The sequence below is a fragment of the Trachypithecus francoisi genome, unplaced genomic scaffold (genome assembly GCF_009764315.1).
Source record: "Trachypithecus francoisi isolate TF-2019V2 unplaced genomic scaffold, Tfra_2.0 Lachesis_group1, whole genome shotgun sequence".
In the NCBI taxonomy this organism is placed as follows: Eukaryota; Metazoa; Chordata; class Mammalia; order Primates; family Cercopithecidae; genus Trachypithecus; species Trachypithecus francoisi.
In genome coordinates, this window is record NW_022681454.1 from 54,878,419 (window position 1) to 54,893,906 (window position 15,488).

The following is a 15,488-nucleotide window of genomic DNA, read 5'->3' on the forward strand; positions in this document are numbered from 1 at the left end:
AATGAAACAAATTGCAAACCAGTTGCTTCTGGGAATAATGCTTTTCATTATATAACACCTTTGTTTTCAGGATTTTAAGGTTCATACAGGATCATAAACTCAGGGAGTTACAAGGTAATCCAACCACTCACCTACTATAGGATTCCCTTTATACCACCCTTGAAAAAGGGTAGTTTCTCCTTTAACACTTTTCAAGGTGGGAGGATCATTGTTTTACAAGGTAGCTAATTCCACCGAAGATAGCTCTAGGTTTATTTTTAAGTTCTTAAGTATATTGAGCTAAAATCTGCCTCTATAATATCCAGTCATTATTCCTAGTTCTAGAAAAAGAAAGAACAAGCCTCTATTATTTATGACAGCTCTTTTGGAATCTTATCTTGATACTGAAAACTTTTTGAAAAAGTTAAGAAAATGAATTATACTTGATGAACCTTTAAGAAGTCTTTGCTTTATTTGGAATTTTTAAAATTAAAAACGAAAACATATACTTGAAGTTAGAAACCTAAACTGTGCAGTCTGGAGTATTAATTCATGATAAATTTGATAGGCATTATGTAAAAAAAGTTCAAGTTCACATACCTTTATGGAAAATGTGAATAAATAAAATTAAAAAATTTTTTATACAGCCGGATTCATTTTAGTATATGAATATTAAAGCTTCTCAAACTTCATAGAACCCTTTTTACGAGAAATGCCTCTTAGTGCCATGAGCCCTAATGATTTCACAGAATACAGTTGTGAAATAGCTCTTCTTGGATATTATATTCAACTCTATCTTTTGATAGATTATTAGTTCAATAATTAGTGCTAAGTAATGAGATTGAATAATTTACTCATTCTCTCTATTCATCTTCTAAGCCTTCTGTCTCAACACTGTGTTCATGTATTTTACTGGTGCTAGTGGCATTATGTCTATAAAAAGGTAATAAAACTAACTTTTTACCGATAGCTTTAGATCTTATATGTTAACTGCACAAATACAGATTAAATGCAGTGTCAAAGAAATTAGACAATAACTGTTATGTTCCTAAAATAGTTCCCTGGGAATGTTTCAAATCTATTCTAATGACATTTCTTTAGTTCAGTAAATTTTTGAGTCTACCTTTGTGACTCCCAAATGCTTACTGGTTGTTCTTTAAAATTCCATCTACCATCAATGGCAAAGATTAGCCCACCAGTGACACTCAGAAGAATGGATTACTGCATCTCTAAAAGGAATCATACAAAGGTTCTGAGAAAGTAGAGATTGTTGGAAGAAGATATAGCATCCAGAGGTGGGTATTTTGAAAAGGACAATAATCACTTCAATGCATAAGAGCTGACTATTAAAAAATCAGATACACTTGTGTCCTTTGTGGTTTTCTGTACCTTCCAAATAATGAACATATATTGTTTTTTATAATTAGAGGAAGTACAATAAGAATTATTTTGAAAAGCTGATCACATTACCACACTGTTACATCTCATAGACAATACTTCAAAAACGTGTTCCTTTTTTTAACTGATGAAGATAGACGTAGTTAACACTATCAGAGTCACAGCGCTAAAAATATTGTGAAGATTTACATACCAAATTAAGACAGATTCATCTCCATGAACAGTGCTAGGAAAGTGGCAGCTGATCCCCCACATGGTGTCACTTTGAATGCATTAACTCCAACTTTCAGAAATCACCCATTTCACCTATAGTTTAAGGAACTGGCTTCACAGTGTTCAGGGTGGGGCCAGGGGCAGGTGTGGCGCAGGGGTGGAAGTGGGAACAGGAAGAAGTCTCAAATATCAAAGCCAATGAAACTCACACAAAAATGAAAAGGCTCCTCATCGTCTGTATCACAAAGACACTTTGCTCTTGTCTGAGACACATATAACTGATTGTAGAGCAAAAAATCCTTCAAGCAGGTCAGTGACAGAGTGTGTAGCTACCTGTGGCCATTGGCCTTCGGAACACAGCTGTGTGCTTAAGGAGCACACCATGCTGGGGAGGTCTCCGAAGCTCAAAGAAGAGTTCTTCGGGTGCTGTCTCAGCGTCTCTTACTACCACCTGAAGTCCTACAGCAAGGAGAAGGAAGCGTGGTGAGAGAGAAAGCATACATTAAAGATGATAGACTCTGTATATATTAAAGCCACAGGCCAGGCTAGGAGTCACACTGTGAATAATCTGATTGTTATCAGAAAGTACTGCTTCATTCCAATCAGGTACAAAAGAGTGAAAACAGATAATGCAGTCAATTCCCACACTGCAAGTAGGTTCTTCCAAAAGTTCACGTGAGGTAGTTCTGAATTTAGAACACCTTTTTTCTTCCATACAAATGACAGCATGCACAGAGGAAGCCCACAGCTAGGTCAGCCCTGACCAGCTGGGTTAGATTTTCTTCCAGAAAATCCTCCTATAAATTGTTTGGCATTTCATTGTTTCATCCCTTCTTATTTTTCTAAAGCTACAAAGAGCCAAGTGAGCAATGATCACAAAGGTGAGGTGTAGGGTTGAAGTGACAGTCATCCTTGTACACGTGACTTATTTGTAAGTTTGGTAATAATTAATTTTAGGCCAAAACCCATAAGTAGAAACTGGATACGGATCTGTAGAACACACCTAACAAAAATCACAATACCTACTGTTTATTAGTAAAATATTTTTGATAAAAGAATACATTTCTAAAGAGTAAATTCACTAATTAGTACATATAACTATGTACAAAATAACTGGGTCAACTCTAGTTCTTCACAACTTCTGAAGCTTCTTGTGACCTGTCATTTCTCCGGCTACTCTTCACTTTCTAAATAGAAACAAGAGCCACCATTGAAATCCCGCTCCCCTCTATGTTCTTCTCGCCGCTCTATTACTTTATATTTTAGTGATGGCAACAAAGCAAACTCCCAGAAAATCAGTTCTGTGTTGCATTCCACTGATCATTGGCCTCTGAAGCCTTCATTTCCTTCTCTCTGTGTGGCTTCTGTTTGCATAGAAATGGGCAGGAAGAAGGATACAGGTAAGAATGCAGGCAACTTATGGAAGAGGAGTTTGCTTTTTTGGTAACCATCAAGAGGTTTGGAGAGGGGCAGCAACATGATCCCATTTCTAAAGCCATGTTTCTCTCAGGCTCCCAGTTCTTACCTACAGAAGTGCTGCCTCCTGGGCTGACCGCCAGCCGTGGAGCTGTGACCTGGAACACTGGCAGTTGCTGATCACTGGGAAGTAAGTGAATGGTGAGGACCATCTCCGGACTTGTGTGTTCTCCATCCGAAACTAAAAAGGATAAATGCACACACACAGAGACACACACACACACACACACACAGACACACACACACACACACACGAATCAACTTGTAGTCTGGTCATCTTCAGGCAGTTTCCACAAATACGTAGCTAGAAACTTTTTTACACTACTTTAACCTTTGAAGAGATGCTTACAAAAGAAGAAAGTAAGCAAGCAAGATACTGTAAACGATTCCTTTTTCTAAGGATAAGAAAAAAGATAAAGAAGCATAATAACAAAATCATTTGAAGAGGCTACTTACACAAAAAAAGGTGATCTTGATAAATGTTAGTGGAAAGGAAGGTAATACAAAATCTGCACCTGTAGATGCTACTGGTAAAGGCTTTTGATTATGGAAATATTTCTTGATTCAGTTCATTCCCTTAATATTCCAAATAAATATTTTCTTTCATGAACTCTTTTCGAAGTGGCATGTCTGTGTCTCATTAGAAAAGAATATTTTTTAAAAGGACAGACAACACCCATACCAATGTCTGTAACGGCATTAGTTTGGAAGTAAGCAGATCCATTTTTACTTGGTCATGATGCACAATGCCATAAATAGTGAATAAAACAGTGACCTTAAGATTTTATTTCCCTGGATTTTTGACATCCAAGTGAACACCCATCCCTGAGGGAAACATGAGAGCAGAATTGCCTCACCCTTGATGCTTATTTCCGCTTTTCCATAACTTAACACCCTATCTTTTCCCTAAAAGTCAGTTTTGGAGGGATAAGTGCATCATCGACTCATCAATGTGTTTATCTGTAGTGGTCTTTAAGAAAACTGCACTGTCAATTATTTTAAATGTGTGATAAGCTTGTCTATGGGTTGGTTATGAGAAACTGGTTTCCTTCCTCACTTTCTTCTGGACTTAGTAACAAGCCAGCAAGAATCTTGCTTAAACAAAGTCAAGCATTGCTCAGAGACTTGTAGTAATGATTCTATTCAAGTTTTAGATTTGTCTTTTCCTTGAGACAGATCTGAAAGAGATGGTTAAATTTTATAAGGTACACTCCACATCTTGGAGATGTTCACAAACAGCCCTATTGAAGGTGAGACGACATTATCCATGTGAGAATGAAGGTTTTATGGTTCTGGTCATTCAGACAAGTATCAAAATTATTGTCATTGCTTCTTTAAGTTCAATCTCTTCTCTAAATCTTCAAAAATAGGCACAGATGGTCCTTAATTATTGGGGATTTGGTGACAAGCATACAAACTTTTCATAAATTTTAGTGGATTCAGGATTCTCTGAGGTCCCTGTAATTTAAGAAATAATTGCAAAATGCAATCTTCTTTTACTTTACATTTTACATTAGTTTTATTTTTGAATGGGAGTCTTAGTCCATTTTCTGTTGCTTATAACAGAAAACCTAAAACTGGGTAATTTATGAGAAGAGGAATTTCTTTCACATATGAAGGTAGGGAAGTCCAAGGTTGAGGGGGTACATTTGGTGAGAGACTTCTGGCTGTTGGGGACTCAGTGAAGAGTTACGAGGCAGTGTAGGCAGTCATGTGGCGAGGAGGCTGAGCTTGGAATTTTAAGTCTCTCATTCTCTTTTTAGAAAGCCACAGCTCTGCCCGTCCCCCGTGATTAACCGTTAATCCACTAATCCATAAATGATTAAACCATTCACAAGGGCAGAGCCCTCAGGTTTCAATCACCTTATAAAAGCCCCACCTCTCAATACTGCCATATTGAGGATTAAGTGTCAACATGAGTTTTGGAAGGGACATTCAAACATACCAGGGAGGAAGTCTAGGAAGCTTTCGACATCCTTATTTTACATGAGGAGAGAAAAGGTACAAAATTAAAGAGCTTTGGTCACATCATACAGCTGTTTAGTGTGACCAAGGCATACTCTTGCCTCTGTCAGTAAGTGGAAAAAAGCTATTTTCTGGTGCGTATTACATAGCTAGCTATCACTTGGGCACAGGGTTTTGCAAGCAATCATATAAACTTCCAATCAAAATGTCAGCAGTTGCATATTTACACCTCTCTTTAAGGAATGTCTCTAATTTCTTTGAGAAACAGGCAAATGCCTTTTTGGGCTAAATGGCCCTGTGAGGGCCATTTGCCCTAAGTGTGTTCCTTGCTCAGAACTGCTCTCCAGAGCTTCTGCACTTGTCTTCAAGTCTGTCAGGTCTTAGGAACATCAGTTTTCCTTCTCATGTTACCTGATTCACCAAAATGGGTGTTTCCCCTTCATTCTACAAATTAATGTCAGCTCTTGGGCTTTTTCCTGCCTTTTTCATTAACTGTCCAATTAAAAATTCTTTCTCACAAAACTCTCCTAAAGGACATGGTTTTCTACTAGATACCAAGAGGTTTTCTTCTTTAAAATCAACCAAAAAGGAACCTCTGGCAGAAACAAGATAATTTAAGGTCAGCACAAGGTCTAGTCCCATGGGACTGTATAATAGGTTCAAGGATCATTTAACTTGAAGTCCTAGCCAAGTTAATTGTTAATCTTTCACCTACTCAAGCTTTCAGGTAAGAGTTGAGGACTGGAAACCAAAATGGCATACTACTATGACACTCACTTTTCATAATCAACACACATACATGTCAGACCAAACTAGCTATTCCATGCTCACGCCCTAAGTCAGAAACTTGTATTAAAATCCTGATTCTACTGTCTACCTGCTATGGAAATCTGAGCAGATCATCTACTTTTTTTTTTTGAGTCAGGGTCTCACTGTGTTACCCCGCTGGAGTGCAATGGCACAATGATGGCTCACTGCAGCCTCAACCTCTCCAGTTCAAGCAATCCTCCCACCTCAGCCTTCTGAGTAGTTGAGACTACAAGGAGTATTACTACGTGCCTGGGCTAGTCTTGAACTCCTGGGCTCAAGCAATCCTCCCTCCTCACACCTCCCAAAGTGCTGGGAGTACAGGTGTGAGCCACTGCGCCCAGCCAGGTTATCTACTCTTAATAACTTTTGGTATCCTCAGGTTTAAAATGCTGAAAATAATATCTGTCCTTAAAATATTGTTATAATAATTAAATAAGACAATTTTTATTGTAAATTGCTTTATAAAATATAAAAATCTGCTTTATATCATTACTGATTGTATGAATTATGTAGAGGTCTATGACTAGAAATGAGCCGATACTGGGTTCATATCAACAGTAACACAACACTGAAATTTACTATTGATTCAAGTGTGATTTTTAATCCTCACAGAAGAAAGGAAGAGCTGGGAGTTACAGAGAAGAGACTCTACTGCTAACATTTTTCCCTCCATGAAATGTAACAGGGCACATGGATGGTTGATTCTAATGGAATAGTCAATCCCATCTAAACAGCAACTTAACGATGCTATTTATGGTCAATCATCCTCACTCCAGACCTAAACAAGAAAGAAACTTAGCCTATGTGGCCAAGCATAGGTACCAGGTCTGACTCTGCTTTTGCTGTTTGGCATCCTTCTTCTATTGCACTATGAGCTAAAACTAGGAATGCAGAGGTCTTCCATACCCAAGTTTCTCGACTCGCCTCTGGGTAGTAAGCCTTTTCCCTCCAGTAACAAGGCATTCCATGAATAGCTCTATTCAAGATTTTTATACAACTACTGTTTATTAGCTAAGTATAATAATGATTATGTAGCAACAATCATTCTTGGAGCTTTACATTTATTATTATTATTATCCCCATTTATGAATGAGGCATTCAGGCACAGAGATGTCTGACACTTTCCCAAGACAAGTTGAACCCCAGGTTATCTGGATGCAGGGTTTAGGATCTTAATTACTATTAACTCTTTAATGGATATTAGGACACATTGAAATTGGGCTTAAACATTAATTTCTTTTTCATTTTTTCCTTGAGATAGGGTTTCACTATTGTCCAAGCTGCAGTGCAATAGTGCAGTCATAGCTCATCCCAGCCTTGACTTCCTAGGCTCAAGGTATCCTCCTGTAGCTAGGACTCCAGGCATGTGCCCCCATCATCCAGATTAGTGCTTTTTTTTTTTTTTTTTAATAGACAATGTCTTGCATTGTTGTCCAGGCTGGTCTTGAACCCCTGGGCTCTGTGATGCTCCCTCCTCAGCCTTCCAAAGTGCTGGACTATGGGCATGAGTCACCATGCCTGGCTCTTAAACATTAACTTTTAGCATCTTTGATAGATTTTTTCTCCTATGACTATAAAGTTAAGCTATTACTATTTAACCATTTGTTTATTTTAGAAGAAATTTGTTTTAGAAGAAAAATTACAATTTTTAAGTAGTTCTTAGAAAATAGCTAAAATTAATGATGATGGGAACAAAAAGAAAGAATCAATAAGGAAAGAAAAAATTTCACTTTCTAGTAAAATTGAGATGAATCTCTACCTGTGAAGTGGAATTTCACTGATTCTGGGAGACCTGAAAGAGTAAGAGAGACAATCAGTATATTAAACACTTGGGGGTCAGAGAGAGCTAGGGAAGGTACAAAATAAAGGGCAGAGGTTAGGAAAGTAAAGAATATCTTACTCTAAATTATTCTTATTTAAGGAAAGACCACCAGGTCATTTGCTAATGTTATGTTGATTTAATGGTGTCAACATTAATTTTAAATAGCAAAAAGGACCACATAGTAGAATAATTTTATATCACAGCAGTTAGCATGATTTACAATACATTCATTCAGAACCCATTTTATCAGTACATAAAATCCTACAAATCGGTGAATGCGGGTGAGCCATATATCACTGACAGGGCTCTCAGGTGGGTCAATTCCATTGTAGAATTGAGTGGTGCCGAGACATTGATTTACACACTGTAACCATGTGAGAGATTTATCTCGCAGCATTTATCCCATAGATACCACAGCACAGGACTCTGCTCTCTCTGAAGAGGTTCTAGGAATTCGGGCGAGTTTAGTGGATGACTTCAACCACGGCTGATATATTTTCTTTCCCTCTAATCCCAGGATATCCTGTGTTTCTTATAAAGTACGACTTGTAACATAGGGGTTACAGACCCAGGAACATTTTCAACGGCTATTAGTTATCCTGTTACTAAACACTGTGTACAGATACTAAAGAGGAAGCCTATACCCACTGTTAGAGATTTTCAATCTAATTGAGGAGTTAACTGTTTTCTGGGTGGTTAAACTTACATTAAATAATGGTAAATATCATTTTAAATGTTTACCATAATCATAAAAGTCTAAAATTACTTAAACCACGTTCAATTCACCATAAGAAATCACCACTTTTGTGTATGAATAAAGCTACTGTATAAAAAGAATACCCTATATTCATGGTGTTATGTAGTACATACACCTTAAAGATTGTAAAGAAATAGGCACCAGTGGCTGGGCACGGTGGTTTATGCCTGTAATCCCAGCACTTTGGGAGGCTGAGGCAGGTGGATCGCAAGGTCAGGAGTTCAAGACCAGCCTGACAAATATGGTGAAACCCCGTCTCTACTAAAAATATAAAAATTAGCCGGGTGTGGCGGCACTCATCTGTAGTCTCAGCTACTCAGGAGACTGAGGCAGGAGAATCACTTGAACCCAGCAGGCAGAAGTTGCAGTGAGCCGAGATTGCACCACTGCACTCCAACCTGGGTGACAAAGCAAGACTCTGTCAAAAAAAAAAAGAGAGAGAGAAATAGGCACTAATGTTTTTGGAATAGTCAAAGGCATAAAAATATTTAAGGGTAGGGACTTAAAACTCCTGCTTTCTGGTCAACAGCCTTGATGACTAGATCAAGGGAAGAGATAGGATGGCAGGGATTAAGGGCATGCTGGGCTTCGTGGAAGGGCACACACTGGCTTTAATGAGAAACTTAGTTATTCTTCTATTCAGTCTTCTCTTCCATTAAAAAGGTATCTTTTACCAAATTCTGGTTTTATCCCAAAAGGTTGCCTGCATGCCCCATGTCTACATGAAACCTCCCCTGAGGTACTGCAGGACCCTTACTGGCCTCCCCTTACCCTTGTGCCATCCACTCTGGCCTCCTCGTCAAGTCCATTGACATCACTGCAGTCAAAGAGTTTCTTATGAAAAGCCATTCCCTAGTTCCCTGTACCTGAAAACTTCCACTGGGTTCCTCTTGACATTGGGATAACAACCTAAATCCTTACCGGCTTCAAGGGTCTGTCAGGTGTGACCTCTGTCTCTTCCACCAGACACATCCCTGCTCTGCCTGATCCTTCACATTTCAGAGACACAGCCACCACATTCCCTCCTTCCCCAGACCCCTACACCTAGGGCTGGTGCCCTTCCTTCAGGGACATTTTCCTGACCATACAAATATACACACTTTTCCTCATCAGGTTCTACCCAATACTTCACTGCCAGTATCTTCACTGAGCTCTCAGTCTAGGTCAGTCTGGTTATGTGTAATTCCACTACTGAACTTTCTCCCTCTTTCTCAGAGCTCTTATCCCAGACTGCAATTAAACATTCATTCCTGGGGTTATTTATCAAATTTTCTCTCTATACCTGCTCAAACCACCAAGAGCAGAATCCACGCCTCTTTTTGCTCGCGACTATATCTCCAAGGCCTCGTTCAGTGATTGGCACATAGGAGGCACAAAATAAAGATTTATTGGAAGTATGCCTGAATGCATGAATAAATGAAAAAAAAAAAAAAAGATGGAACTGAGCCCAAGCTACATATTGGCTGACAGGTCTCAAGCTAGTTTGAATAGCTACAAAGCAGGGGCACCAAATGGTCCAGAGGATTGTGGAAGACTCAGGGCAAGCCTGTCATGTAGAGCCACAGAGAGCAGCTGGGTGCCTCAAAGCAGAGAGGAGAGCATTACCAGCAAACGAGAAGGCCATGAGCTCCTGGAGGTGGGGTGCTGCTGGGGGAGGGCGGTACATGACTTTGCCCTGGTTAATATCCTCTTGTGTGAAATACCGGATAGGAGAGTGAGGGTGGTCCCGGTGCTCGATGATACCTGGGAGGAAGAGATTTGGCATAAGCATCAACAGTAATTCTCATCGCTGACTAAATGACTAGAGCCATAGAGCCTGCTCTTCTTGTTGGTGGGAGTCTTTCATCCTTCAGAAACCGACTGTTCTCAGGTTGCTCTTGGTATGCCATTCTCTGGTTATTTAAGAAAAGGGCAAATCTGAAACCCAAAAGAGTATTGACTGGGATTCATGAAATACAAACCATAGTGTGATGGTTAATACTGAGTATCAACTTGATTGAAGGATACAAAGTATTGATTCTGGGTGTGTCTGTGAGGGTTTTGCCAAAGGAGATAAATATTTGAGTCAGTGGGCTGGGCAAGGCAGACCCACCCTCAATCTGGGTGGACACCATCTAATCAGCTGCCAGCATGGCTAGAATATAAGACAGGGAGGCTGGATGTAGTGGCTCATGCCCATAATCCCAGCACTTTGGGAGGCTGAGGTGGGTGGATCACTTGAGGTCAGGAGTTCAAGACTAGGCTAGCCAACATGGTGAAACCCTGTCTCTACTAAAACTACAAAAAGTATCCGGGTATGGTGGCATGTACCTGTAATCCCAGCTACCAGGGAGGCTGAGACAGGAGAATTGCTTGAACCCAGGAGATGGAGGTTGCAGTGAGCCGAGATTGCACCACTGCACTCCAGCCTGGGTGACAAGAGCAAAACTCCATCTCAAAAATAAATATATAAGTTTAAAAAATAAAACAGGTGTAAAAACATGAAAAGACTAGACTGGCTTAGCCTCCCAGCCTACATCTTTCTCTTGTGCTGGATGCTTCCGGCCCTTGAATATCGGACTCCAAGCTCTTAAGTTTTGGGACTCAGACTGCCTCTCCTTGCTCCTCAGCTTGCAGATGACCTATTGTGGGACCTTGTGATTGTGGAAGTTAATACTTAATAAACTCCCCTTTATATATATATATATATCTCCTATTAGTTCTGTTCCTCTAGAGAACCTTGACTAATACACATAGAAGGATACAAACTACTGCCCCTACCATAGCCTAGACCAGCTAATTTTCCAGAAGTCACATACATGGTAACATAATTAAGAGATCCTCTCAGTTGAGTTTCAATTCAAAAGTCCTTGAGAAACTGACACAGATTGGTCTCCTGGTGAGGCTGTAAAAAGATGTTTTTCAATCTAACCTCTTTCCTTCAGAAACTCCTTAGACTCTGCAATAATCTTTGGCTATAGTAACATGGGTCTTGATTATTCTAAGAACTGAATTTGTAATTATCACTCTGCTTGTGATAAATGCTGTAGGGGCTGCAGATTTGCCTGTTGTTTCTAAATTTTTCAGGTATAGAACTAATGCTGTGATCTTTTCTCATGTCCTATTCACTCCTTCAAAGGAGGGCACATGTGAGGCTTGATGTTGAACTAATTCACCTTCTGCAGGGCTGAGAGGGCAACAACTATTCTCCAGAAGAAAGCCCAGGCTGCTGGTTTGAAAGGGCTCTATCTCGACTCTGGCAATGTAGGGAGAACTGTTAGCTATGACTTAGCAGATTACAAAGGAGAGGGATGGCTTTTAGACTTTTAATTTCTTTGGACTTTATCAAAAGGATAATGGAATTTAATTTCTTGACTTTTCTCTCTCATTGAGAATTTCATAATGTGAGAGGCTTACATTTGGGGCAGTGGTTAATCTTGGGAGAAAAGTCCCAGATGTGGAAGCAGAATTATCTTAATAGAAGCTGATCTTTCTGTGAGGAGCAGCCACACCTCTATTGGACCTTGATGTCATTTGGATCTGTGTCCCCACCCAAATCTCATGTTCAATTGTAATCCTCAGTGTTGGAGGCAGGGTCTGGTGGGAGGCGACTGGATCACAGGTGCAGTTTCTAATGGTTTAACACCACCCCCTGGGTGCTGTCCTGGTGATAGTGAGTGAGTGAGTGAGTAAGTGAGTGAGTGAGTGAGATTTTCTTTCTTTCTTTTTTTTTTTTTTTGAGATGGAGTCTTGCTCTGCCGCCCAGGCTGGAGGTGTAGTGGCGTGATCTCAGCTCACGGTAAACTCTGCCTCCTGGGTTCACACCATTCTCCTGCCTCAGCCTCCCAAGTAGCTGGGACTACAGGTGCCCGCCACCATGCCCAGCTAATTTTTTGTATTTTTTCTTTTTTCTTTTTTTTTAAGTAGAGACAGGGTTTGACCTTGTTAGCCAGGATGGTCTCGATCTCCTGACCTCGTGATCCGCCTGCCTCAGCCTCCCAAAGGAGTGAGATTTTAAACAAAATCTGGTTGTTCAAAAGTGTGTGACATCTCCCCCACTCGCTTCCCTCCTGTTCTGGCCATGTAAGATATACCTGCTTCCCCTTCACCTTCCGCCATGATTGTAAGTTTCCCGAGGCCTCCCCATCCATGCTTCCTGTACAGCCTGTGAAACCATGAGCCAATTAAACCTCTTTTCTTTATAAATTATCCAGTTTCAGTTATTTCTTTATAGCAACATGAAAATGGACTAACACAGGCATAAGCTTATTAGTTAAGCCCAAAGTCAAGAGATCTAAAGTTTGGGGACTGATGGCAGGGCCCCAAATCTCCTCTGACTATAGTTCCATATTCCCATGCTCCCAGATAGGAGGAGGAGCAATGTATCCAATCAGGGAAGGAACTGAATATGTGTGGCTCAGCCCCCTTTTGGGCTCCCTGCCAGAACTCCTTATCCTGAACATATGCTCATTCTGGTCCGTTCCCCTGTCATAACCTCACTAGGGCAGGCTCTGGTCCTACAGAGACGATGCCTATGTGTCCAGTTCTGCCAGTACACGGGAGGGGAGCTCAACCCAGTAGCATGTATGTTCTCCATCCAGCATGCTATGTCAGTGCCAAAGCCATCACATTCATCTCCTTCAGACCACAGTCTTTTTCTCTCTCAATTAGTTCTAAACTAGAAGACAGGAGCAAGGAATGTGAATAATTAGTATTCCTTGAAACCTCAATGAATATATCTTTATGTATGCAAGCAGACAAAACTCCAGCGATATTAAGACTGGTCAAAAACTAGAATATAATAATATCACTCAAAAGATCATTTACTACACATCTTACCTTGATTTGGATGCAGAGGTAGAGTGATATTGTAGACAATCTTTCCACTTGGCCTCTCAGAGTTTATAAAGGAGAGGGAATGAGGCTGAATGACAGTCAGGCCATCTTCTCGAGCCTAAACAAAGTTTAAGAAGGAAGAGGAAAACATGGTATGAAAAACAAAAGCCAGAGGCAAAAACAGACCTTATTAAGAAAAAAAAAAAAAATTGCCCTGGGCTTTTAAATTAGTCACACTTAGTAAAATTTTCAAGAGTTCAAAAGAAGGATCTGGTCTCTCGCATTACAGATTTTTCCCAAGCCTCCCCTCCTAGGTTTAGAGAGTCCTTTTCAAGTTTTCTTGTACCCTAGTTTTCTCTCCCCCAACTGTCCCCACAGTTACGTCAGTGCACGTGGTGGGGATTCTGATATTATTACTTTTTTCTTAGGTGGAACACGTTTCCAAATGGGGCATCCCAGCTGGCTCTTCTACTCTCTTGCTAATCACAGCTGGCTCACTGTGTCTCTCCTCTAACTTTTTGTTTTCTTTAAGAGACAGGGTTTAGCTCTGTCACAGGCTGGAGTGCAGTGGTCATAGCTCACTGCTGCTCCTCTGACTTAACGGGCTAAGTGGAATCTGGCCAGAAGTTCTAAGGACTCAGCTGAGATATTTAAGTCTTGGCCCCAAGAAGTTCTTCAGAGCATTGCTCCCCAGGGCCCCAGTTTTGCTCATGGAAACTGTGATGCCTTCTGGTAACAAAGGGCTAAAAGTGAACCCACCTCAAATATCAAAAAAGGCTCACCATTTGCATGCGGAGGTTTAAGAGGTATTTCTTTATTAAAGCACATAAAATAGCCAATATTTCCCTTTTTCTACATTCTACTGGTTAAAAGAACTAGATACTGCCTTTTCTCTTCCAGCTTTCAGAATCCAGTGAATGAATGAGGCAATATTAATCAGAGGACTGATGCGTATGTAACTTTTACTATCCCTTTCCCTGTGCACATCCATAACCCACTAACAGTGGCAACACTTAAAAAACAAAAAGGAGAGCTTCAGACTCCCATCACTAGGTATGGTGGTGGGTTGGGGACAGCAGCAAAAACAGTGTGGAGAGAAGAGGGAAACTAGCCTGAGCAGGGGCCTCTCGCCTGGGTCAGGCATGCTGTTGTAAAACAGAACAAAAACATCCAGCTCATCATGGGCTCTTCCTAACTGACCCCTGAAGGTGGGTTAGAGTGTGACATGCTCTCCTGCTTTTTGAAGCCCTCCTTCTTTCAGATGGAATTTCCTCATTTAGAAAGGGATTAAGCAGGGCTCAGTAATGCTCATAGAGGAGGGAGTGGTGTTCTTCCTTTAACCATGAAAAGATTGAAGGTTGCAGTTGCTTTGTAATTGTCTCCAAGGCATATTTGTCCTGGGGAGAGGCAGCATTTGCAGGTTGGAACAATCCCCCTATAGTAAAGAGTCATATTTCAGGCTCTTGCTCAGGTCTGGAATGTAATGAGCAAGGAAAATTAGAATTGTGAATAGCAGCTGGTCTCTCACCCTAATATAAAACAAGTAAGGACAACAAATTAAAACTATATGCACTATATAAGGTGTTACTATCTCATACATGTTTGTACACACCTATAAACATGTACACATGTGGGTACAACTAACAGACAAAAAAGTATAGGTTCTGTACATTGTTTGGTACTGTTTGCTACCTTTTAATATCAAAACTATCATAATAACTGAACATTCTCAGGGTACCATGTGATATTCTGAAAATCTAGATGTCCCTAAAATAATAAAGTGATAAAAAGACGGAATTATTGTGGACATGGGACTGTGGGAAGGGAAATATGTTCCAGCCAAGATAACAGTCTATTTTGAAATTTATTGATACTATTTTTCTCCTAATAGAAATAGACATTACACAGAAAAAGGACTGATTCTGTGAGGAAAGCAATATTGAGTTTGAGATATATCAACGTATAATCAATTTTAATATTGGCTACTTAGAATGTTCAATATTTATCAGTTAAACATAGTAAGAAACGAGAGATTAAACTTCATAGAACTCATTGCAAAAGACACTTTAAAAATAGTATATCTGTCAACAAAAGAAGATTACAGAATAATTCTTTTCATAATGGCCATGTTACCTCTGAATATATCCAGAGTCAAACTGCTTCTCCCACCCCACTGCCACCACTCTGCTGAGGGCCATAGTCTCTCCCCAGGATTACCCCAGTGGCCTCTCAATTGCTCTCTTGCCTCCCTTA

At 40.2% G+C, this 15,488-nt stretch overlaps 1 protein-coding gene across 1 annotated transcript in view; it reads right to left on the reverse strand.

Moving 5' to 3' along the window:
- The window catches only part of FRAS1 (Fraser extracellular matrix complex subunit 1), a 478,911-nt gene that overhangs the window by 123,121 nt on the left and 340,302 nt on the right, over positions 1-15,488 (reverse strand). Inside the window, exons 33-37 of the mRNA XM_033214331.1 lie at positions 13,239-13,353; positions 10,026-10,163; positions 7,601-7,633; positions 3,116-3,247; positions 1,924-2,049 (exon numbers count right to left, since the gene is read on the reverse strand). Coding sequence (XP_033070222.1) covers positions 1,924-2,049; positions 3,116-3,247; positions 7,601-7,633; positions 10,026-10,163; positions 13,239-13,353 — 544 coding nt within the window. The remainder of the gene's footprint in view (positions 1-1,923; positions 2,050-3,115; positions 3,248-7,600; positions 7,634-10,025; positions 10,164-13,238; positions 13,354-15,488) is intronic.